The sequence below is a fragment of the Macaca mulatta genome, chromosome 1, assembly GCF_049350105.2.
Source record: "Macaca mulatta isolate MMU2019108-1 chromosome 1, T2T-MMU8v2.0, whole genome shotgun sequence".
Classification (NCBI taxonomy): Eukaryota; Metazoa; Chordata; class Mammalia; order Primates; family Cercopithecidae; genus Macaca; species Macaca mulatta.
Genome location: NC_133406.1, coordinates 222,260,291 through 222,286,153, shown reverse-complemented (window position 1 = coordinate 222,286,153; position 25,863 = coordinate 222,260,291). Strand labels below are relative to the sequence as shown.

The 25,863-nt window shown below is 52.5% G+C and overlaps 1 protein-coding gene across 6 annotated transcripts in view; it reads left to right on the top strand.

The window, feature by feature from the left end:
• The window catches only part of PAX7 (paired box 7), a 118,005-nt gene that overhangs the window by 65,363 nt on the left and 26,779 nt on the right, over positions 1-25,863 (top strand). For all 6 annotated transcript variants that reach the window (XM_077988720.1, XM_077988710.1, XM_077988726.1 and 3 more), the window contains exons 6-7: positions 4,485-4,650; positions 7,229-7,431. In XM_077988720.1, the coding sequence (XP_077844846.1) occupies positions 4,485-4,650; positions 7,229-7,431 (369 nt within the window). The remainder of the gene's footprint in view (positions 1-4,484; positions 4,651-7,228; positions 7,432-25,863) is intronic.

The following is a 25,863-nucleotide window of genomic DNA, read 5'->3' as shown; positions in this document are numbered from 1 at the left end:
GGCTGCCTGTGATGACTTCCCCGTCCTTCAGATGATCAGCACCAGGAAACTAAGGCTGTGTGCAGTGCCTCTTTACTTTACGGTCCTTTGAACCCTGCTCTTTGCTTGGGGTTGGGGTGGGATGTTCTGAACAGAAATCCCATCGTGGAGACACTACAGGAGATTCACTAATTAACAACTTACACTGAATCTCTTGATAACACTAGGTAGCATTCATGGTGCATTTCTTTTTTTTTTTTTCCTTTTTTTATTATTATTATTTTTTATTTTGAGACAGAGTTTCACTCTGTCACCCAGGCTGGAGTGCAATGGCACAGTCTCGGCTCACTGCAACCTCTGCCTCCCGGTTTCAAACAATTCTCCTGCCTCAGCCTCCCAAGTAGCTGGGATTACAGGTGCCCGCCACCACTCCTGGCTAATTTTTTGTATTTTTAATAGAGACAGGGTTTTGCCATGTTGGCCAGGCTGGTCTCAAACTCCTGACCTCAGGTGATCCGCCTGCCTCAGCCTCCCAAAGTGCTGGGTTTACAGGCGTGAGCCACTGCACCCGGCCTTCACGGTGCATTTCTTATGTGCCAGGCATGATGGCTCACCAGCCTACATATGTTATCTTTATTAATTCTCACCATGACCCTGCGAGGTATGTGTGATCCTTCTCTCCATTCTGCAGATGAGAAAACTGAGATTTAGCTAAGGAAAGTAACTTCCTGAAGCACAGTTATACATATACACAGTGAGTACTATTCAGTCATAAAAAAGAATGAGATCCTGTCCTTTTCAACAGCATGGATGGAACTGGAGGTCATTATGTTCAGTGAAATAAGTCAGGCACAGAAAGACAAACTTCACATGGTCTCATTTATTTGTGAGAGCTAAAAATTAAGGCAATTGAACTTATGGAGATAGAGAGTAGAAGGATGGTTACCAGAGGCTGGGGCAGGTAATGGGAGGTAGGGGGAGAAGTGAGGATGGTTAATGTGTTCAAAAAAGGAAAAAGGATGAAGAAGATGTATTTGTATTTGATAACACAATAGGGTGACTATAGTCAATAATAATTTCATTGTACCTTTAAAAATAACGGGTATAATCAGACCATTTGTAACACAAAGGATAAATGCTTGAGGTGACGGATACCCCATTTACCCCTGATGTGATTATTATATGTTGTATGCCTATATCAAAGAACCCCTCTATCCTATAAATATGCATGCCTACTATGTAGCCACAAAAACTAAAAATTAAAAAAAAGATACAGTTCAAAGTGACTGTGCTGGACCCAAGTCTATCTGCTCAGGTTCGTTTCCTCTGTGCTACATAAAGAGAAGGGCCAGATGGAATATTAGACTTAGTACCCAGATGGCATCCACTCTACCCTACTCCCAGTGCAGAGTATTGAGAGAAGGATCAGAAATGAAGAATAAAACCCAGCCCCTGCTTTCAAAGAACTCAGTCCTGAGCAGAGATTCTGGGTAGGGTGCTGGGGCTGTCACTGTCCCTCTTAGAGCATTTGTTTCCCCCTCTGTAAACAGGCAGCTCACACGAGACTCTGGCAGAGATCTTTCCAGCTCAGCCATCCCAGAGGGTCTCCAGCAGAATGATACTTACCTGTGGCTGACGCTGTTCTAAGCATGTTGCCTGTGCTAACTCATTTGAGGTCCAGAACCACCTAGGAGGTGGCTGTTATTAGCCCCATTTTGTGAAGAAACTGAGGCACAGAGGGACAACAAAAATTTTCCCATCTTAGGAGTTAGAGGCAGAAGTCCATCCCAGGCAGTTGACTCCAGAATCCCTGCTCTCACCCATCCTGTTACACTTCGTGAGAAGGGAGTTGTCTACTAGGAGGGATGTATATCTAGGGACATAGGACAATGAAGGAAGACGAGATGACAGAATTGGCAACAAAGGCATGCCCTGTCCTCCAGGAAGTCCTCCTGGATTCTGAGAGGCAAAGTTGGAAGCCCCCCCTCTGAGCTCCTTATCCAACCTTGCATGTCACCCCATCTGAGTTTACTGCACTGAAAAGCAGCTGCTCTTTGACTCGTGCCCAGGCAAAGGGCAGCTTGAGGGCTCAGACTGGGTCCTGTCCATCTCTCTAGCCTGTCTTGCTTGGCACAGACAGGAGTCCCAGTAAAAGTTTGAGATGGGAAGATGGGAAGTAAAGAAGGAAGGAAAGAGTAGGAAAAGAAAGGGAAGGGATGAGAAGGGAAGGGAAGGAGGAAGAATGCATCCATCCAACTTTATTCAGAATTTTTTTGAGGAAAAGACAAGCGGCACCTAAAGACCAGCTGCTACATAACAAACTAGAGTGGCGCATCCCAAACGCCCATCATTATCCCACCCACCCAAGATGTTCGCCACGTTCACATATTATCTATGTTGTTATTTACTTTTCAACGAAATCAATGTGTTTTAAAATAAAAATGCACAACACTCCCATGAAGGGAAGACGATTGTTAAAACACACACATACACACACACACACACACACAACACACAAAACACACAAAGGAAAACAAAACAATGTGATTAAAGCCTTTCAGGAAAATGTCACCTGCAAACGCCTGCTCTCCCTGTGCTCAGAAGGGAGATCAGCACAGATTAGAAAGGCGCTGAGGATGCATTAGCACCAAACTGAGACCCCTCTTCCCCCCTTCTCCATGCCCAGGAGGCCTGGGACAGAAGTGGAAGGAATAACTTTCCCATCCTCATGTCCAGGTTATTGAATTTTGTTTCTCCAACAGGGAGCCGTGGCAGGAGGCCCCCTCTTTGGGAAACACTGAATTAGTACAAAGACCTCCCCACACCCTTCCCGCAGAGCCTGGGAGCTCGGAGGCAAGGCCCATTCCTTACAGGGTTCCCTCTCCCGCATCCCTCCCACCCCAGGGTGCCCTGGGAAAGCCCTCAGCACCCTGCGGAAGTGGGGAGAAGCCAGGGCTGTGAATCCTTTGGGAGCCAGTCGTTTTCCCTTCAGGCTTGACTGCCTCCTCTCCTTTCTCTGTGAAATCTGGACAGGTCAGAGCTGGCAGCTCTTGTTTATCCAGCCTGCGAAGCTGAACGCTGCTTTTCCCACCTGGGAGGGATGACTCTAGGGGCACATAAGCGCCCTCCACCCAGCTGCACTCCCCTCCCCTCCCTCATCTCGTCAGAGATGGTACAGAGATTTGGGGGTCCTAGGTGATCAGGTGCCAGGGGAGTCAATCCTGCCTCCCCTTGTTCATTCATTCATTCATTCATTCATTCACTCCTTCATTCATTCGACAAGTATTCCTTGAACACTTACTGAGCTCCAGGCATTGGGCAAGGAATGCATGGCCTCTGCCCCATGGAGCTTGGGCCCAAGGGGGACATTAGGAGCAGCACAGCCAAGAAACGGGCACACAGAATCATTGCTCCTGTGGGGAAGCACACAGGCAGGAGGCCCCCTGAGAGAAGGCAGAGAACCTACCTGAACCCACCTTAGATGCGGCGATTAAGGCGTTGGAGTAGGAAGAAGCATTTCAGCTGAGCTCTGAAGGCCAAAGAGCCAGCTGCAGGAAGAGTGTTCGGGTGAGAGGGAACAGCATGTGCAAAACTCAGGGTGGAAAAGAACCCCCTCAAAGCAGCCCCAGTGTGCACCCTCATTCTCCTCTTTCTCTGACCTGTCCCAGGAAACTTGCAAATCCAGGTAACTGAGCTCTAGAAAGCCAGACTGATTCTAAGTTTGAATCGCAGCTCCAACACAGATCAGCTAGGTGGACTTGGGCAAGCAACTTGACCTCTGTGAGCCTTGGTTTCCCCTTCTGTAAAATGGGGATAGGAGAATACATCTCATGGGTCTGTGTATGGATTGACACGTGAAGCACCAGCACAGGAAAGGGAGACAAAGATGTTAGGTTACTATCCCACTAATGTTTGATAAATCCGTGTGTGTGTGTGTGTGTGTGTGTGTGTGTGTGTGTGTTTCCTATTTCAAGGAGGCCCAGGGTATGTAAGCAAAGTAGGGCCTCAGTCTCCAGACAAAGAACCTGGTTTGCACATCTGGGTCTGAAGTGCAGGTCTCATTCAGGTGGGTTGCAGACGTGTGGCTTCCTCCTGGGGGGCTTCCTGGAGGAGGTGGTCAAGCAGGGCCCCAGCATCCCTCCAGGAAGGAGCAGCTGTAGAGGAAAGAGTACTGGCCTGAGAGCCACACAGGACTGGCTGGGCCACTGACTCAACCTGGCCCATGGACAAGTCACCCACTTTCTCTGGGTCTCAGTTTCCTCATCTGTAAAATGGAGATAATATAGAACCCCCTCACTGGTGGTTGTGAGGGCAGAATGGGGTCATACCTAGGAAAACACTTTGCAAACCATCCCATGCTGCACAACGCTGGAGATTTCCCTCCCTGCAGGAGGATGCTGGCTGGATCAGAGGATGATGGCTTGGGCACCTGGGTCTAGATGTGTTGCAGCTCTCTGCCAGGAACCTGGCCGAGGGGTCTCCATTCTCTGCTCTCCATCCTCCAGGTCTGGTTCAGTAACCGCCGCGCCCGTTGGCGTAAGCAGGCAGGAGCCAACCAGCTGGCGGCATTCAACCACCTTCTTCCAGGAGGCTTCCCGCCCACTGGCATGCCCACGCTGCCCCCCTACCAGCTGCCGGACTCCACCTACCCCACCACCACCATCTCCCAAGGTGAGCATCCCAGCCCCATCCGGCCTTCGCAGTGGTACCCCTTCCCTTCTTTCTTTACTTTCACTTACAAAGACTCTTTTTTAATGACCATTTCTTACTTTCATGTAAGCAAGCTATTAAGAGAAAAAAGATGCAATCCTGCCCTTGAAATTCTTGGCCCTAACACAGAGCAGCCAGGTGGGGTCCCCAAGGCAGCCCCTGTGCACCTGTTTAGAACTGAGCTTCTCAAATGGTACCATGGATCTCCCAGGGATGTTACTAAAATGCTGGTCTGGGTGGGGCCCGAGATTCTGCACTTCTAAAAATCCCCCTGGGGATGCCCAGGCTGGTGAGGCATGGACCAGGCTTTGAGCAGCAAGGATTTGGAGCACAGGACACTGGGCTGACCTGCTTTGGAAGGAAAGGGCCAGATTCTCCAGGGACTTTGGGACCATGCATAGTCACAGCCTTTGAGTTTTTAAAATGAGAGTGACATGAGTACATGTGTGCATCTGAGTGCATGGATGAGTGTGTGTGAGTGCATGTGTGTAGGAGTGTGTGCGTGTGTGTGCATGAGTGTGTGCATGTGAGTGCGTATGAGTGTGTACATGTGACTGCGTGCATGAGTGTGTGCGTGTGCGTGCCTGAGTGTGTGCATGAGTGTGTGCAAGGGTGTGAATGAGTGTGTACATGTGCGTGCATGAGTGTGTGCATGAGTGTGTGTGCATGTGCATGCATGAGTGTGTGCATGAGTGCGTGCGTGTGTGTGCATGAGTGTGTGCGTGTGAGTGCGTGCATGAGTATGTGTGCGTGTGCGTACCTGAGTGTGTGCATGAGTGCGTGCATGAGTGTGTGTGTGTGTGTGTGTGCATACATGAGTGTGGGTGTGTGTGCATGAGTGTGTGCGTGTGAGAGTGTGTGCATGAGTGCATGAGTGTGTGCACGTACGTGTGTACCTGTTGGGAGGATGTTGGAATCATATTGGAATCTTTTTTTTTTTTTTAGATTATGTTGGTCTCCAACCTATTACCAAAAAAACCAATTTACAAAGGGGCTTATATAATTCGCTGGGACCTTATTTTCTTGCCTCTCTCTCGAAAGATCCATTTTCAGAGATGGAATAAAGGTCAGGGTCTCTTTTGAGGACCGGAGAAAGCTCCCTCCGAGGGATTCCCCCCACTCTGGGGTGAACAGCCCTAGGCCTGGCTGGGCTGAGCGGGGTCAGAACCCTGAGGTCTGCCTGGGAAGGAGGCCTCACTTGGGCCCAGTTCTCCCAGTGGCTTGAAGTATAAGATTCCCTTCTAGGCTTGAAAAGGAGTAGGCAGAGGGAAGAAGGTGAGTGGGTGGGAGAGGCTAAGGTATCAGAGGAGCCTTGGGAGAGGAAAGGAAAGGCTGGGTCCCAGGAGAGAAGGTGAGCCTTGTAGGGGAAGAAAAGTTCCCTCCCCCCAACTCACCGGACCTTGCTCATTCTGTCACCCCCCATGCCCTGTCCCAGCACACACTAGGAATACCACTATTTGATATTGGCCTCATGGGCTGGGCGCAGTGGCTCAGAACTGCAGTCCCAGCACTTTGGGAGGCCGAGGTGGGCAGATCTCTTGAAGCCAGGAGTTGGAGACCAGCCTGGCCAACATGTGAAACTCCGTCTCTACTAAAAACACACACACACACAAAAAATTAGCTGGGCATAGTGGCATACATCTGTAATCCCAGCTACTGGGGAGGCTGAGGCAGGAGAATCGCTTGAACCCAGGAGGCAGAGGTTGCAGTGAGCCCGGATCACACCACTACACTCCAGCCTGGATGACAAAGCAAGACTCCATCTCCAAAAAAAAAAAAAAAATTAAAAAAAAATTAAATTTAAAAAAAGATAGCTACCTCATAAAGCCTCCTTTTAAATGACTGGCAGGCTGGAGTTCTGGAGGCCAAGAAGAGAGTCAAAGAGCCCCCGCCACCACCACTGTGACTTGGTAAGATAAATTGAACCAGTGCTGAGGGTCCCAGTCCCGGCAAAGCTGCACAGAGGGGCTCAGAGAGAGCCGAATAATATCCTAGCAGCAAAGAACAGAGATGGCTCCGAATTTAGGCCATTCAAATCCTGGTCCCATCACTCACTAGCGTGGTCATCTTGTGTGAGTGCCCCAAGCCCACCAAGCCTTGGTTTCTTCATCTGTAAAATGGGATTTATAGTCTTGCTTCACACCCTTAGGCAGCATTTGTAATAGCACCTGGCAAGTGGTTGATGCTCACAAAACAAAACAGACCGGGTGGATTAACAGAGTCCCCATCAAGGTTTGGCTTTCAGCCCAGCTGACATTTATTGAGTACCTACTGTGTGCCAAGCACCGAGCAACAGGGGCTGGTGTGCATCTATTTAGGGGTTGTCTGGAATGTTGGGTTGTCAGTCAAGACCTGGCCAGTGCCCAGTGCCCTGCCCAGGAGCTAGCTTGTCTCATCCCAGGTAGCATGAGAGGGTGGTCCCTTCCCTCCAAGGAATAGAGACTGGGAGGAGGAGGCTCATGGCTTGCCTTCTGCTCTCGGAGGCCCAGGGTCCAGGATGAGGTCACTTGCTTAGGACCTCTCTTGGGTCTCTCTACAGATGGGGGCAGCACTGTGCACCGGCCCCAGCCCCTGCCACCGTCCACCATGCACCAGGGCGGGCTGGCTGCAGCCGCTGCAGCCGCGGACACTAGCTCTGCCTACGGAGCCCGCCACAGCTTCTCCAGCTACTCCGACAGCTTCATGAATCCGGCGGCGCCCTCCAACCACATGAACCCGGTCAGCAACGGCCTGTCTCCTCAGGTAGGTGGCCTCAGCCCAGCACCCAGGGTCCCACCGCCACTAAAAAGTCAGACATTTGCAGACAGCACGTGGGTGGAAGCCTTGCGCTCTTTCCTGTAGGAGGCTGACTGTGGTCGGGGTTTTTGTTCTAGAACCAGGAATCCTCCCTGGATTCTGTCCTGTGCTCTTGGCTTTTCACCAGGACTGACCAATTCCTGAAAGGCAGGACCACGTCCTGTTGGTGGAGAGAATTGTGGATGGGGTTCTGGGCCGGTAACTCTACCCTGATTGGTCATTGGAATTCTGTTTGCTCCTGTGTGATTGGCTAAGTCACTCATTGCCTCGGGGTGCTGGTAGAAGTCACAGGACCTGCTTTGGATGAAGTCAGAGAGAGAATGTGGGCGTTGATGGTGGTTATAGGTGAGTTTGGGGAACAGGACTTGATGATGCCAGAAGTCCCAATGAACTTGAGGAACTGATGGGCCTATCCGTGGGGGAAGGGATGAAGTGTCCCCTGCCACATGTCTGTGGTGAGAATCCGCTGCATGTGATGCAAACTGATCTGAAGAGCCATAGTGTGGCCATAGTGTGGCTCTTCAGATCAGGGAAGGCTGTGGCGTGGGTCTAAATCCCAGCTCTACTGCTCAGGAGGCTCTGAGGCAAGTCAGCATCTGTGAGCCTTAGTTTAACCCCCATTAAACACAGCCTGTAACTACCCTCTCAACAAGGGGTGCTTGCCGCATTCAGTATGCTAACAGGTCAGAGCACCTAGCCTAGAGCCTGGCACGAAATCAGTGCCAAGTAAATGTTAGTTCTCTGGCCCTCCCAGTGCCAGGACAATGTGATTAATATGGGAAATCCATTACCTAGAAGGAAAATAAAAAGAAATTCAAAGAAGGCCAGCAAGCTACATCCTGCAGGCCATGTCCGTCCAGCTCGCTGTTTTTTGTAAATAAAGTTTTATTGGAATACAGCCATGTCCATTTATTTATGGTGGCTTTTGTGCCACCACAGCAGAATTGAGTAGTTTTAAAAGAGATCATATAAGGCCAAGGGTGGTGGCTCACACCTGTAATGCCAACACTTTGGGAAGCCAAGACAGGTGGATCACCTGAGGTCAGGAATTCGAGACCAGCCTGGCCAACATAGTGAAACTCTGTCTCTACAAAAATACAAAAATTAGCCAGGCATGATGGCAGGTGCCTGTAATTTTAGCTACACAGAAGGCTGAGGCGGGAGAATTGCTTGAACCCGGGAGGCAGAGGTTGCAGTGAGCCAAGATTGCACCATTGCACTCCAGTCTGGGCAACAGAGTGAAACTGTGTCTCAAATAAATAAATAAATAAATAAATAAAAAGAGAGCTCATGTGGCCCACAAAGTCTGAAATGTTTACTGTCAGGCCCTTACAGTAAATTTAAAAAAAAAAAAAAAAAAACCTTGGTCTGAAACATTCCCAAGAATGTTAATTTTCTGCTTGTCTGGATTCATTTCTGTTTGCCTCCATTAATTTGTGTAGTTGAGGGTTAATTGCATTTCAGCTCCATCGTTGATTTATGGGGAAATCCTTGAGTAAGTCCCTTCCCCTTTCTATGCCTCAATTTTCTCATCCATGAAATGGAGATAATCCCAGTATTTGCCTCCCAAGGTTGCTGAGGATTGAATGAGATGATCTGTGGAAGGCACTCAGTTCAGGTCCGGCACAGCGTGAGTGCCCAGTACCTGTAGGCAACTGCCTGCAGAGCTCCTAATGGTGATGCATCAAGCCCTCTCAGGGTCCACAGTATGAAGGGTGATGCCACTTTCTTGGCTGACCTTGTCCTCACCAGGCCACCCCACTCTCTTGCTGGGATCCCAGGTGAACCAAACCCTGCACGTGGAATACAGCCTGTCAGCCAGAATGTCTTCCCTGGGGACCCCAGTTGGCCTCTTTGGGGTTCAAGGTCATGGCCTCCATTTCATGAGTGCTAACCTTCTAGAGCCCTTGAGTAAGTTCCAGAGCCCTTGAGATGAGTCACAACAGGATCCCTGAGCTGGCTGGGGAAGGACACTGCAGAGATCCAAGGTGTCCACACCCAAGAATGGGGTCCAGGAGCAGCTTGGTGGTACAAAACAAATTTGGAGGAGTGTCCTTAGAAAGCTGAAGAGGGTCTTTGGGGTTCTGTGCGCGGCTGTCTTGCTTTGGAGATAGAGGGCCCCGGTACACATTGGCCTGGCCAGGGTTGAGAATCTGGGGCACCTGACTCCGTGACCACCGCTTTTCCCGGCCCTCCTTGTCTCACTGTGGGCTGAGGTTTATCCCCAACACAGGACTGTCACAGGACAAAAGAGAGACTTAGCAAATAAGGGGCCCCAGGCCTCCAGAGTGTGGGTCAGGGATGGGAAACTGACCCATTGGTGTGACCAGTGGATCAAGGGGGAGCATCTCCCCCATGGCTAGGAGGCTTCAGAGTTGGATGAGGTGTTTTTCACCCTTTCCTGGAAGTTCCTAAGTTGGACCCCCAGCCCTCCACCCAGCCCAGAATTTCACTGAAGCTAAAGGCGAGAGACCCTCAGGAGGCCTCCGGCCCATTCCTCAGGGCCGGGAGACTGACATGATGAATTGAAGAAGCTCAGAGGCTCCCATCAAAGGTGTGAAGACAGATGGAGGGTCTGACAGGGGCAGAAGGGACCAGGAGGTGAACAGCTGCTGGAGGAGGCCGGGTGCAGGGGCAGCAGGGCAGGCCGTGTGTGCTTCTGTGCATGGAAACTGCAGAGGTTAAGCTGGGAGCACTTCCTGAAGGATGGGTGCAGCGAGCGGGGCGGAGTTTCTGGGTCTTGTACAAAAGCTCCCGGGCTTGCTAGGCTCCGACTCCCACTGCCCTCCCGCCTCAGTCTGGGCAGGTGGACTCGACACCATCAGCACATCGCTATGGTCCTGGGGCCAGGAATCCTCTGTGCATAAGGATCTACAGGGAGACGCCCTGTAAGGACAGATCTGCCTCCCGCATCCTCTCTTCCCAACAGGACTGGCTTCTCTATAGCTCACCTGGGCAGGAGGGACAGGATAGGCTTCCCCTCTGGGCTGTGGGGTTGGCACACTGTCCCTTCCTTTCCCCAGGACGGCAGGTCTCTGACACATTGCCCAGATATCTGTGGACCTCAAAACTGGAAGGAATTTTTTTCTTTTCTTTTCTCTCTCTCTCTTTTTTTTTTTTTTTTTTTTTAAACAGAGTCTTACTGTGTTGCCCAGGCTGGAGTGCAGTGGCACAATATTGGCTCACTGCAACCTCCGCCTCCTGGGTTCAAGCAATTCTCCTGTCTTAGCCTCCTGAGTAGCTGGGATTACAGATGCCCGCCGCCACGTCTGACTAATTTTTGTATATTTATATATTTATTTTGTATATTTAGTAGAGACGGGGTTTTGCCATGTTGGCCAGGCTGGTCTTGAACTCAGGTGATCCGCCCACCTTGGCCTCCCAAAGTGCTGGTATTACAGGCGTAAGCCACTGCGCCCGGCCGGAATTTTTGTTCTTACAGAAGCCAAAAGGGCTTACACAGGAGGATGAAGTTGTGGCTCTACCGAGCACCTGGCGGGGAGACTCGGGATAAGCTAGCTGTGCATCACACTGGCCAGCTTGCTACTACTGTGAGGAAGATGTGCCTCCTCCAGTGGCTTGACCCAAGTCCCTTGTCTCAAACCCAGCCTGGGAAGTGGGGACCACGGAACATCAGGGACTCCATGCAGAATCTCAAGGAAAGGCCATTTACTCATCTCATCTCTGCACGTGCCCCCTGGCTTGGAAGGGGGTCACTAACATAATGAATATTTATAGAGTACCTACTATGTGGCAGGCACTGTTCTAGGCACTTGGGATAAATCAGTGAACATGAGAGGAAGACCCTTATATTGTCCCAGTGGAGGTGACAGTACAACAGGGTCAGACAGACAAAAAATATAAGTTTAAAAGGCATGCAGTATATTTAATACCAGTGTTGACAAGGACAGCTGAAGTTTCTGGAGTCCTTCTAACCTTCAGATCCTACTCTCGGTGTTTTACACATATTAATCCACTTAAAGGGTAGAGCCAGGATTCAAACCCATGTCTTTAGAGCCTGAAATCTTTTTCTTTTGTTTCCTTTTCTTTTTCTTTTCTTTTCTTTTTTTTTTTTTTTTTTTTTTTTTTTTTTTTGAGATAGGGTTTCACTCTGTCACCCAGGCTGGAGTGCAGTGGCGTGATCTTGGCTCATTGCAACCTCTGCTTCCTCCCATGTTCAAGCAATTTTCCTGCCTCGGTCTCCAGAGTAGCTGGGACTACAGGCATGCGCCACCATGCCCAGCTAATTTTTTTGTATTTTTAGTAGAGATGGGATCTCACCATGTTGGCCAGGCTGATCTTGAACTCCTGACCTCAAGTGATCCACCCACCTCAGCCTCCCAAAGTGTTAGGATTACAGGTGTGAGCCACTGCGCCAGACCTAGAGCTTGAATCTTAGTTACTTGTTCTGTCTTCCTGCCTCTCAGAAATGCCCACACTTGTACTCTTTTAGAGATTGGCTGGTGCAAGAAGAAACCATCTAGGGAAGCCACCCCCATCTAGGGAAGCCATCCCTTTCAGCTTGGTGGAGGAAAGAGCTCATTCGACTCACGTGGTGGATGAGAAAACTCAGGCCAATGACCTCAGGTTAGGGACCAATGGGCAGAGCTGAGTTATATGGGCAAATGCCTTTCAAGAAGTTTAAATACCCTTGAGGCTTGGTTCCCTCATCGTCTCCCCTACCCGCCCAAGCCCTGGCCTAAAAGGATTAGGGATTAGGCACTCAGCACATGGATGTCCCTGGCTTTGTGCACTGGGTCCTTCTGAAGAGATGTAGGGAAAGGAATCCTGCTTGTGAGACCTCATTCCTGATGAGGTTCATCTGGGGTTAGGATCATAGACCACCCGCAACCCCCAGCCTATTCTCTCCCCTTCACTCCGGGCTGAGGGCCAGTTACTTAGACAATGACTGTTAGAAAACCACTTAGAGGTGGGGGGCCGTGGCTCACGCCTGTAATCCCAGCACTTCGGGAGGCCGAGGTGGGAGGATCACATGAGGTCAGGAGATCAAGACCAGCCTGAGCAACAGAGCGAAACCAAGTCACTGCAAAAAAAAAATTTTTTAATTAGCCAGATACAGTGGGGCGAGCCTGTGGTCCCAGCTACTAGGGAGGCTGCAGTGGGAGGATCGATTGACCCTGGGAGGTTGAGGCTGCAGTGAGCTGTGATTGTGCCACTGGGCGCCAGCGTGAGACCCTGTCTCAAAATTAATTAATTAATTAAAAACATAAAACAACTTAGGACGAAAGGAACCTTTTGTAATGTGACTGACTTTGAATAATGTGCCACCTGCAGATTGATCCCTTCATACCAGCCCCTGTCTAGGAATCCCAAGCAGGCCAGGCGCTTAGGGGCAGTGGCCACAGGTAGAAAGGAGAACACAAGGCAGGCCCTTCAGGGGTCTCCAGTCTGGTGGGGAAGACACAGCCCCTGTCTTCAGGAGCTCATAGTCTGATGGAAGAGACAAACCCCTCATCCTTAGATGCCCCAGTCTGATGGGGAAGACACAGCCCCTGTCCTCAGGAGTTCATAGTCTGATGGAAGAGACAGAACCCTCATCCTTAGATGTCCCAGTCTGATGGTGGAAGCACAGCTCCAAGAGACAGGTGGGGCAGACAGGCATCAGAAAGTCATTCAGAGCTGCGGTTCTTGGCAGGCTGAGATCCCAAGCAAAGAACCAGGAGAAAAGTTCTGCCAGTTTCGAGGGTCCTTTGGGTTGAAGGCTGCAGGCAGGGTGCCTTGGGCTGGAGGCTTCCTCAGGGCCCACGTGGTATGTGCCAGGTGGGGCTGGGACGTGTGGTTAGCTGGAACTTCCTCATGTCCCAACCTTTTTAAGATGTCAACTATATCAGAGTAGGAAGTGGAAACTGAGGCCCAGAGAGGGCCCCGTCTCCCCCAGATTTTGTGAAACTCACACCGTTGGGTTGGCGGCACCCTTGGCTGAGGTCTGGAGGGCGCCTGCCATGGCCTCATGGAAGGGGCATCGGTCTCGCCAGCACCGCTCCTGGTGCTCTTTCGTAATGTCCCACGCTCATCGTCTCCTTTGTTCCTTTCTGGAGCTTAAAATGAAGGAACCCATAAAGGGATTTACATATTTACAATTCCTCCACATGCCGGCCTAATGAAGAATATTCTCTAAGCATGCAGTTAACCACACGACCACAATGACAACCAACCAGCCCCTCTGTCCTTTCCTGCTTCTCAATACCCTTCTCTCCCGTCCAGCCTGTGCCTTTAGTAATCACGGCAACAGCAATGGCAGAGATCATGCTTACAGCAGGCCAGGTCTCGATGGGCCTGAATGCTGACCCCACTTGCCCTCCTTGACTCTTGGCTGTTACCTTGTGATCCTCGTTTTACAGATGAGGAAACCTTCCTTGTCCGGGGTCCCCATCCATCCAATCACCTAATGCACATTTACGGAGCCTCTCCCAAGTGCCAGGTTGTGTGCTAGGATCTGGCAAGTGGCAGAGTTAGGATTCCAACAGTGGCTCCAGAACCCACTATACTACTGTGTTGTATCTGCCTGGTGAGGTTGGTCTGCCGGTTCATCCAGGGAAGCTGAGGTCCCAGGTCCCAGGGGCAATTAATGGCAGAGCCAGGTTCAGAGTCACTGTCCCCAAACGCCAAGCTTCCTCTTTCCTCCTGAGACCCACAGAAATCAAGCTCAAGGCTTTACCTTTATTTATTGTGGATGGGGTCTCCTGGGTGCGTTTTAACAGCACATGCCCAGTACTGCCCTCCTGGCATTGTCTGAGGTCTCTGGGCCGCCAGTTCAGCAAGAAAAGACATTCCATCAATGGCACACTTACTGGACGCCAGATCCCGTGTAAGCACTTTGCCTATTTGAAGTCATTCCAGCCCCATGGCACCCCTACTCTTGGGGAAATAGGCTCAGAGAGGTCAAGTCACTTGCTGAAGGCCACAGAGCAAGTGAGTGATGGAGATGGGATTCTAATTCTGGTCTGCCGGACCCAGGAACCTCACCACCACTTGACTCTCAGCAAGACACGACCAAGACAGTCCACTTGCCCTAGGGAACTGGGCAGTGCCACTCACACAGTGGGCACTGGAGATTCCCTACCCCTCTCTCCTATCACTTCCTCTTCATGCCCCCGCCCCTTTATTGGCAACACTGCGTTTATAATAAGCATTTAAAATGAGTCTTGCTGGACCAGGGACGAGGAAGGAGGAGGGAGCGAGAGATTTGTAGGCAGGAAGATGGGGAGGGGGATTGTGGGGTGTTAAATAGCCCAGAATTTTAAAAAAAACTGATGCAAATCACTGGTAGAAGAGGAAATTATGTGCAATTACGTCCTGATATTGGAAGGTTTTGCCTGGCCCAGGCAACAAGATCTCATTAACAAGCAGAAAATAAGATTGAAATGGTGTGTAAAAGAGCTGAAAAATGAATTTGAATGCTGCGTTTGTCCACAATTACCCCCTCCTTCACACATATTTTATTGCAATTTTTTTATTATTCTTAATCTCTCCATTCCTCAAAGCAGATTGGGGACATCCTGGCATTACCGGGGCGTCAGGAGGAGGTGTGGAGGATTGCCTGCCCCCCTGAAAGCAGACCCTTCTCTCGCACATTTTCCAAGGTTGGGTTTTGGAGGGATCAGAATTCATTTCTCCGGCTTAGCGGGTTGTAGGAACATGGGGCTTTAACCCCGGCTGCGCGCTCCTCTGCGCCCCGCCCAGCCCTTCCTTCTCCTCCCTTCCTGGGCGATTCTCCTGCTGTCCGCTTACTCCCTTTGCCTTCTCGGGGTCTCCTTCAGGCCTCTGCTTTCTCAGGAGGCCTCTCCTTCAGGCCCCATGGGTAGAAGGAAGCCTGGAGCGGGAGAAACTGCACGGCCTGTGCCAACAAGCAGCCCTGAGTTGGAGCTCTGTTTCTACCATTTACTAAATTGCTGTGTGACCCTGGCACCGCTTGCTTAACCTCTCTGGGCTTCCTTTTTCTCATCAGAAAACAGGGGTGATCATTGCTACCTCTCAGAGGTTGCTGTGAGAACTAAGGGAAAATTCAAATTAGGTGCCTGGCACAAGTAGGCGCTCACTAAATGTGCACTCGTCACACACCCCTCACCTGTGCCCTGGCCTCCACCTCTGCCTCACTGCCATCCCTTCTGTTACCTTCCCTCTGTTCCCTTCTTTTACTTCCCTGCTCTCCTTGAGCCCCTTCAGTTAGCTGGACAATGCTTGAGTCGATTTCCTATCCAGGGCAATGTAAGGTGTTCTGCCGACCTAAGTCTGGGGAGGAGAAGGTGCCAGGTGCAGGGGGTTCCCTCTCTGCAGAAAGCAGGGGAAAGGCTTGGAGTTGATGGAGGAGTGCTTGACTCAAGTTAGAAGAACATGGGCTCTGAGTGGTTTTTCCCAGGATTAGGGGAAAGCTAACTGAGTCATCCTCCCACCCTCCAACACACATCCTCACACCCCTCTTTCTCCTTCTCTTCATGACTAGTGGTGATGGTATGGAGTCAGGGGTCAGTTTGTGGAGTGGGCCAGGAGTCTGTGGCTGGATTTTCTTGGACCTGAAGCCGAATGACATTTTTCAGTGTCTGCCCTCCCCAACTGGCCTTCTGTACCCAGGAAGAGCCCAGCTCCCAGAGACTGCCCCTCCGCCCCCATCCAAACCACATCCACCAGCCTCTGGTCACAGCATCAGGCTAACAGTTAGGCTGCCCATCCGCTCTGCTCATCAGGCAGCCCCCAACCCCCTAGGGCTTTTTCCCCCGGCTCTTTTGGCAAGGCCAGCCCCAGGGTAGGGATGAACTGCAAGGCTCAGGTAAGCAGCCACGGCGAAGGTGTGAACTGATGGTCAGTGTGAATTGGTGGTCAGTGTGAACTGACAGTCACTTTAGTCCCTGGCCCTGGGCATCCTCAGCCCTTCCAGAACCTGGGGAGACAGACCCGGCCAAGACCCTGCTCTCACATCCAGCTCTGTCTTTGTCCACAGTTAACCCACCTCAGTGGGAAAAGCTGAGTTATTTCCCCCCTGGCAGCTCCTCACCAAACAAAACCACCTGCTCACATCCATCAGAGGCCTCAGCTCCAGCCCACAAGGGAGCGGCCTGGGCAGAGCCTCTTCTCCTGTGAAAATAGACTCGTGTTTATGTCTCTGCCTTTCCCACCCCTTTTTCCTGGGTGGAGGGGAATGAGAAGGCAGGGGAGAAGGAGGACACCCCTCCCGGAAAGAAAGGCCAAACGGGAATCAGGAACTTTCCCAACTGCTGCTGAGGGGAGTGGAGCATGCCTATGAGGAGGCTCTGCTAGGAACTGGGAGGCCTGGCATATTGCCTGGCTTTCGGGGTGACATTAGAGCCTTTGGATCATTGAGGGAGAAGTGGGAGAGCAACCCTGACCTTGCCTCCTTTCTTAGAGAACTAGGTGGGATTCTGGGAAGATACCAGGTCTTCAGGCCACCTATCTGAGTCTGAACAAGAGGTGGGTGGAGGGTAGACTTCAAGGGCCACTCTGGGGCCAGGTGTGGTGGCTCATGCCTGTAATCCCAGCACTTTGGGAGGCTGAGGCGGGCGGATCACTTGAGGTCAGGAGTCTGAGACCAACCTGGGCAACATGGTGAAACGCCGTCTCTACTAAAAATACAAAAATTAAGTGGGTGTGGTGGCGCATGCCTGTAATCCCAGCTACCTGGGAGGCTGAGGGAGGGAGGATCGCTTGAACCCAGGAGGCGGAGGTTGCAGTGAGCTGAGGTGAGGCTACTGCTCTCAAGCCAGGGCGACAGACCAAGACTCCATCTTGAGAAAAAAAAATGGGAGGGGCACTCTGGGCCTCTTTTATGCCCACCAGCAAAACATCGGCTTCCATCCAAACTCCACACCTCCAGAGGGTGTGGGCAGGAGCCGACCTCTGCCCCTTTGCACAGGTGGAGTAGAGGCCTGGTATAAACACGTGGGGAAGGGGAAAATAGCCTGCTTGGAAGCCTTAGATGTTTCCACACATCACTGTTGTCAGGAACCATGGTGTTCAGTAGGACCACAGGCAGCATGGTGGTACTTGGCACACAAAATCTTGCTGTGACACTTGTGTTATAACTAGGTGTCTGGCAGGTAATGGACTACCACCAACTGTTGGACAACCCCCGGGCGTACAGCAGGCCTGGTGAGACACAGCTGCAGTCTGTTCTCAAGAGGATTTTGAGGCAGCTGATCACGTGGTTTGCCCTTGAATATCATTACGTATGATTCTCTTCAAATTCATTTATCTCACTCCCCTTAATAACAGCATAGAGGGAGGCTCAAGAAAGAAACATACATGGCTATCTCTGCTCTTATACTTTGGAGAGACAATACTCCTCATCCCTCCCCAGAGATAAAGTATTCATTGTGGACAGTGTAGTGTGATTTCTAGTCAGACAGGAAGACCAGAGGAAGTCTAGAGAAGGGAGGGCATAGTCAGAGAAGGCTTCCTGGAAGAGGAGTCCCAGTGGGAAGACAGGATTTGCTCAGGGATAAATAAAGGAAGGGGTAGGAGGTTGGTGCTGACCAGACAGCAGCAAATGATATGGCAGATGTTAAAACAGCCACTAATTTAGGCACATCGTGGACATAGTGGAATGATCATACAGACCAGGGCTCAAATGCTAGCTCCACGGCCGGGCGCAGTGGCTCACGCCTGTAATCCCAGCACTTTGGGAGGCCGAGGTGGGCGGATCACTTGAGGCTAGGAGTTCGAGACCAGCCTGGCCAGCATGGTGAAACCCTGTCTCTACTAAAAATACAAAAATTAGCCGGGCGTGGTGTTGCATGCCTGTAGTCCCAGCTACTCAGCTGAGGCAGGAGAATCACTTGAACCGCAGAGGCGGAGGTTGCCGTGAGCTGAGATCTAGTCACTGCACTTCAGCCTGGGTGACAGAATGAGACTTTGTCTCAAATAAGTAAAAAAAATAATAAAAATACAAAAACAAATTATAGCTCCCCTATTTATTTGCTGTGTGATCACAGACAAGTTATATGAGCTCTCAGAGCCTCAGTTTACTCATCTGTGAAATGGGGCCTCTGCCACTCACCTTGCAGGCTTATGAGAATTAAATGAGATTGTTCGTGTGAAACACTTAGTTCCATACCTGGCATCTAGTAAGAGCTTAAGACAATGCTCCCCTTTCCGCTTCTCCTTGCCCTGAACAGAAATTGAACTCCAGGAGTCTTGCTGGGTTTCTCTACCCAGGCAATTTCCTTTCTGGGCCTGGTCACAGGTTGGAAACTCAGGAGGTCCAAGTTTCCTCTAGGCTCTGCCTCCGAACCACCATGGGATCTTGATATAGGCCTTACTGCTGTGGGCCTCAGTTTCCCCATCTCTGCAATGAAAGAGATGGACCAACTGCTAGCAGGAAACTTGCCTGCTCAGAATCAGTGATTCTGTGGGTTACTTGTACATTCACGGGAGTCACAGCCTCCAGATCTGCGGGCAGGGCTGGCCCACCACTCAGTCGTACATCTACACCTCCTTCCTGCCTCCTGGGAAGCCCAGCAGGCCCGGGGTTTAGCCTTCCAGAGCTGCCTGGCTTGGTGGGAAAGAATGCAAATATTGGATTTGTCCTTCTTTCTGATTAGCACAGGGACTGGGGACGAGACAGTACAGCAGACAGAAGGAAGGAAAATGAGGGAGATTAGCAATTAATACAGCAGGCCGACTTAAGAGTTTCACAGGCCTGTCCCTGGGGTCCCCTGCGGGGGGGAGGCCGCCGGGATGGTTGGGCAATCGGGCCTGAGAGGCCAGGCAAGATCACAGGTAGGAGAGATGGGGGTGACTTTGAGGGTCCCCAAAGGAGACCCGTGCTCGCCTCTGCCTCCAAGCCTTTGTACCTGCTGCTCCCTTGGCCTGAAACACCTTCTCCAGCACCCCATTGTCATCTCGAGCCCACCCCTACTTATTTTTTAAGACTTGGCTCCCTTCCACAAAGCCTTCCTTCACCATACCCCCCACACGGTGGGTTAGCTGTGCTTTCCCTGTGCGGTTACCACATTTTATCAGTACATTAAAAGTATATATTGATATAAGTAATACAGTATGTCTGTATTGCTACGCAGATATTATTAAATAGTAATAAGTAAAATGTTTTAGCACTTACACAAGCCAGATGCTGTGCTAAGTCAGCTACATGAATTATCTCATTTAATCGTTATAACATCCCCGTGGAGGAAGTGCTGGAATGATTATTTCTGTCCTACAGATGTAGGGACAGAGGCACGGAGCAGCTTAAATAATTTGTCTAGGGTAAGTTGCTCATTAAGGCAGGAGAGCAGGGGGGTCAAGATGCGTGCCGGAATCCCAGTGCCTGGGCTCAATTCCCAGCACTGTCACTTCCTACCTGTGTGACCCCAAACAGGCTCTTCCCTGCCTGTTTCCCCTTCTGTAAGGTGAGGCTAATAATCATTCCCGTTTTATAGAGCTAGCCTGAGAAGTGTGTTCATATATGCAAAGCATGCAGGAGAATAGCTAGTATAATATGAGGTAGCTATTTGCAGATGGGGTCTGAGGCTCCAGCAGGTGCCACCAGGGGCCAAGGTCACAGTGAGTTAGCTCAGGGCCAGGACGCAGACCTCCTGTTGCAGAATTCATGTTCCCTCAGCACCTTTGCAGCTGTCTCCTCCACACTCATTTCCCATCTTCTTTCCATCAGCCTTTTCCATCCTGTTCCCCCGCTCCTTTTTGCCCCTCACTCTAGGTTCCTGCCCTGCCCCTACCTCAGCCCCAGGGCTCCCTAACCTTCCCCACCGGCCCTTCTCTCTCCTGGCCCTCTCCCCGGCTGTGAACACATTTCTCCAACACCTTTTTCAGTGGGGATATGTGTCCTTGGCCACCAGGGGAGTTCTGCTAAGGGCAGGGGAGGCTCCTCCCTTGGAGCTTCAGAGAGCATCGGAGATCTGGGTCTCGTCCCCCAGGACATTGCTGGAGGCCTTTGGAAGGATGGTCCTGAGTGCGCCCGAATTCCTGTGCACCTCAGTCCTGTCACTCCCCCGCTCTGTGGCTCTGTCGCCTTCTGAGTGATAAGGGCCTGCACTTTCTTATGAGGGTGGACAGCCTCCCCGACCCCTTAGCCCAGCCAGGCCTGCCTTCCACTTTCTCCTTCAGCCTTTCTTGCCTCCCTGTCCCCTCCCAGCCCAGAACTTTCTCTTGGGTTCAGCTGATGGGAAATCCACGTCTGTTTTTTTGTTTTTTGTTTTTTTCACACCCTCTCTGCTTCCTATTTATCTCCTTTCCCCATTTCCTCTTTTCTCCCTTCGCGCCCCATTTCCCTTCACCCCTTGTGCGCCACCCCCTTGCTCACTGTCTCCCTGTCCACGTCATAACCCTGAGAATACCTCCAGCCTGAGTCCTCTCTCCACACACCCCCTTCTCTCAGACCCTCATTTCCCTCTCGCCCTGTCTCCTCCCGTAACCAGCCTCGCCTCCACCCGTTCTCTTCCCCCTAATCTCTCTCATTTTCGTCTCTCTCACTCCGCACCCAACAAACACCTCTTCCCCCTCCATCTTCAGCCCCTGCGCGCCCCCCTTGCCGTCTCCTCCGCCCCGTGTCCCCTTTCCGAATTCCTCCGCTTCTAGTGGGTTCCGAGGCAGGGGCCGGGCAGGGGCTCCCAAGGCCGGGCGGACCCGGGTCCGGGGCGGGGGTTGGGGCGGCGGCGTGGAGGGAGGGTCGGGTGGGGGGATCCGCGCGGCTGCCCCTCCCCGCGCTCCGCCGCCGCCGCCGCCGCCGCCTTTGATCCATGGCCCGAGGCCGCCTGACAGTGGAAAATGCGGGGAGACAAAACCACTCAGTCAAAGTGATTCCCAACAACTGTCTCCCCGAGATAAGGACGCCCTCAGGCTCGGCGGCCTGCTTAATTCCCGCTGCCCGGGCCTGGGATCCCGAGCAGCCGCTCGCCTGGCCGCCCCGGAGACTGCAGAGCCGCCGCTCGCTCGTCCAGTCTTGGTCGCGGGGTCTCGGCCGTCGACGGGCAGCCGGTAAGCAAGACCCTTGCTACCTGCTGGAGAGAAAGGCTGAGAGGCTCCCACGGGAGCTCCCCGTTCCCCATCCGTTCCTTAGGGCCTTCTCCACCAATGCACTTGCCCTTCCTTCCACCTAGAACCTTCTCGCCCCCGCTCTCCTCGCTTAGCCAGCCCTGCTCATCTCTCTGGTCTCAGTTCAGAGGTCGTTTCCTCCAGAAGTTTGCCTTGACCTGGCTCTGGTGGCCAGGCCCCCTCCCATGTCCCTTGTATTCCCCTGGGTAGCAGCTTTGCCTCTGGTTTCTGACTTTGTGGATACCGCTCTCTCCCTCTAATGCAAGGACCCTAGGCTCTTGGCCTGTGTCCCCAGCACAAAGCCTGGCACGGAGTAGGTGCCCAATAAACAGCTGTGAGAATGCCCTGGGCTCTCCTGAGGGTCTATTCTGTGCCCCATTCTGTGCACAGAGGATGCCAGGTGAGCTAAACCTGGCCTCTGCCCTCAAGAACCTTCCAGTTAGTCCACCCACAGACAAGCAAGCAGACAAAGGGTGAACCAGAAGCCTCCAAAGAGGAGGGAGGCCTGGGAAGGGTCTGCAGCCCCCTCGTAGTGGGGGAAATACCGTCTTGAGGGCCAGCTGGCCCGACTCACTGGACAGACCACCTAGAGCCCCGGCTCTGCTGTCTGACCACCCTCCTTGGCAAGCTATGGTTCGACACTGTGGAGATTCCAGAGGGACAGGAGATGAGATTATGTAAAGTGAGGCCAAAAGGGAGCCATCATGATCCCACCTGAACCTCCATGGGGGTGTCAGGGACAGGAGAGCCAGCATGTTTGGGATGATGGCTGGAGGCACATGTCCTGTGGAGGCAGAATTCAGCTGAGCTGAGTTCACTCGGAGCTGGCCAGGGATGGAAGGGGTAACTTTGGAAAGCAGGGAGCGTCCCATCTCTGCTCAGAGCGGGGTGCAAGCAGAATCTAGGCCATACCTGCCAAAATGGTTGGAGGGTGAGCCCTTGCAGGGTGGGGCGATTGAGCTAGAGTCAGTGGTTCCTAAACCCGAGCCTCGAAATGATCTGGGAGACCTGTTAAAAATCTTAATTCGCAGACTCCACCCTGAGAGGCTGTTATTGTTGCTCCATGGTGGGACTGGGGAAATGTGTATTTTTTAAAAAGGTACAGTGCAAGGCAGCCAGTCCCAGGCCTAGCACATCCAAAGCATGGATTAGCGAGCTTCCACCTTGTCAACCTCACATGGGGATCTGTCGAAGGCCTCCCTAACCTCAGTGCACCTGAGGGTCCCCGTGCACCCCAGTGGTATCCACGCCTTGACCCACCCTTCCTTCCTTCCCTCCCTCCCTCCTTCCTTCCTTCCTTCTTTCCTTCCTTCCTTCTTTCCTTCCTTCCTTCCTTCCTTTTTTTTTTGAGACGGAGTCTGGCTCTATTGCCCAGGCTGGAGTGCAGTGGCTCGATCTCGGCCCACTGCAACCTCCGCCTCTCAGATTCAAGTGATTCTCCTGCCTCAGCCTCCCGAGTAGCTGGGATTACAGACATGCGCCACCACGCCCGGCTAATGTTTGCATTTTTAGTAGAGACAGGGTTTCACCATGTTGGCCAGGCTGGTCTCGAGCTCCTGATCCTACCGCCTCAGCCTCCCAAAGTGCTGGGATTACAGGCATGAGCCACCATGCTCAGCTGACCCTTCTTTTCTTTAGAAAACAAGTTGGAGGGAGTGTCTGCTTGAAATGACCTGAGATCCCCTTCCCCAGCAATCTCAGAGCTAGAAGACACGTAGAAAGAGTTAACTGGCTGTCTCATTTTGCAAAAAGAGAGACTCACAATGCTCCTGCACACTTTCACCGTCCAAAAAGACTCAGGAGTTAGCAGGGCTTTCCGAGGGCACAGTGGGTGCAGCAATGGCCTTATTGCACGAGGTTGGTTTGCAGCATGTGCGGTCATCCGTGCCTCTGCTCCCAGTGGCTCAGGTAACTTCTGCTTCGACACAGAGCCCTGGGGAATCTTTTCAAGCATCCAAAAGAGGCAACCCGTGTGGGTGAATGAGTCCTGGATGAGGAGACAGGAGACCTGGGTGGGGCTTTTGAGGGAGATCCGCCCCTGCCCTACTCCTGTCCCGCTCCTGTCCCTCCATCCTGCTGCGTGAGGACTGGGGCTCTGGAGGACAGGAAACAGCGTGTGCTCTCAGAACCCAGCCCCCAGGCCCTGGGGACTGCCAGTGGAACTGGCCTGAGGCCAAATGAATGTGACCCTCTCATCTCCCCAGGGGTCTCTGACCAGCGGCATCGGAGGATTAAGGTCCCGTGAGAGTCCTGGCAAATGTCTTATCACAAAGGGGACACGTCCAGGCTGAAATTGAGACATGATGCACAGGGGCAGAAGTTCCAGAGCCTCCCCCGCAAGGGGCTCCCTTCCCTTCTTGGGCATAGATAATGCCCTCCTCCGGCCCTGGAACTCCACAGCATCCTTCCCTGAGCCCCCTGGGTTGTGGCTCCAACCCCAGCCAACCTCATTCTCCTTGTCTAGGTCTCTGGGGTGAAACAGCTGTCCCAACTGGAGTCATACTCTGCTTTGACCCCCAAAGAAGTGGAGTTGGCATCCCAGCATGGTTACTGATCTCAGTAGCAGTCATGCCACACCACATTGGTTTGGCAGTTGGCAAAGGCGCCTCTACTCCTATTAGCTATTTGGTCCTCCCTGAGCCCTAAGGGCTTGGAATCATTGTACCCATTTGCAGACTCAGAGAGGTGAACTGCATGGTCAGCAGCAAGGGACAATGTTGGAACCAAAACTCCTGGTTTATCCAGATACTCAATTATCTCCTCCAAGCTGGGCTGCCAGAACAGGCAGGGTCTGGAGCAGACCCTTGCTACTCCAAGTCTGTTCTGCACTTTAACGAGGTCCCTCCGAGGCTCTACGTGCCTGTGGATGTTTGAGAAGCACTAAAGGATGACCTCTCATGCCTTCCCCTCCTCCCAGCTGTCAGATGCTCCATAAGCTCCCTGCGATGACTCAAAGTGGGCCACCTGAACAGCAGAGGACAGAGGAAGGAAGGGGCCTGGGAGGGAACCCCAAATCCTTCCGAGGCCCAGAGGAAGAGGCAGGAGAGCAAGGGAGGTGGCTGTGGTTCTGTACTCAGCCAACACCCAGCTAGACCAGGGTATGGGCCTGGCACCCTGGCATGACAGCTCAACCCTGGGCACATCAAGCTCCTGGGTTGATTTGGCAGGTGACTCTAGCAGGGAGGTATGCAGTGGGCAAGGAAGTGGTCAGAGAGACAGACAGACCCAGAGAGAGCCAGGGCATGAGGTGTTGATGGAGAGAAGGGAGGTGGATGCGGATGGACCCATGGAGAGAGGGGAGGTGGGTGCGGACAGACCCACTGAAGCATCATGGAAAGGGAGGGATGTATAGGGGTGGAGGTTGGGGGGAGAGAGAGAGAGAGAGAGGTAGAGAGACACCTAGAGACCGAGAGACAGAATCAGGAGCAAGAAGACCTGGGACAGAGCAATGCAGAGGCGGGGGCATATACAGGGGCGGGGCCAGGAGAGGAAGAGACACAGGGAGAGGGATGAATCAAGAAGGCCAGGGATGATGGAGGGGGGACCCCAGAACTGGAGGGAGGAAGGTTCAGAGAGAGGGCTTGAGGGATCGGAGGAGAGGGACACAGACAGCTCTGCCATCAGAGGAACCCGAATTTGAATTCCAGGCCCACCACCTGCTCCCCCATGTCGATCCATGGGAGCAGCAGCAGCAAGCAGGTCCCTTTCTCTCCCAGCCTAGTGACCTGCCAGACCCAGCGTCTCTCCACACTCCCTCCGGCCTCTTCTCCCACTCCCAGTCCAGGTGTCCATGGCGAGGACCTTTTCCCATGCATGGGGGCTGCCCAGGCCTGAACCCCAGATGCCCTGGCCTCCCAGTGTGGCGGTGGTGGGTCTCAGAGCCCTCAGAGCCCAGGGTGAGAAGTCCTGCCCTTTTGCCAAGTGTTTTCCTTTAGTTCCAGATGCCACCCTGACAGGTGCTACCCTGTGATTAATGTCCCCACCTCCAAGGCCTGGGACCAGCCCCTCCTCCCCAAGCCAGAGGTGGCGGTGGGTGGGCAGTGCAGGGACTGAGCTTCCAGAATCCGTTCCTGGTTCCTCCCTCTCCCTGGACCCCCTGTAGCCACCAGCAGCAGAGAGCAGACCCTTCCTCAAAGACACTCTCAGATGAGCCACATGGCCGTGGCTGAGTTTCCCTCTAAGCCTCAGTTTCCCTGGCTCTCTGAAGGTGGCAGTAGTCCTGCTGCTGTGCTCAGGAGGCCGTGCCAGCAGAGATCCCATAGCTCCCTGGGGCAAAGCAGAGAGACTGCTGGGGGCCTCTGAGGAGCCCCACACAGTCTTGATACCAGAGCTGCTAATGGTGGATGTGGGGGT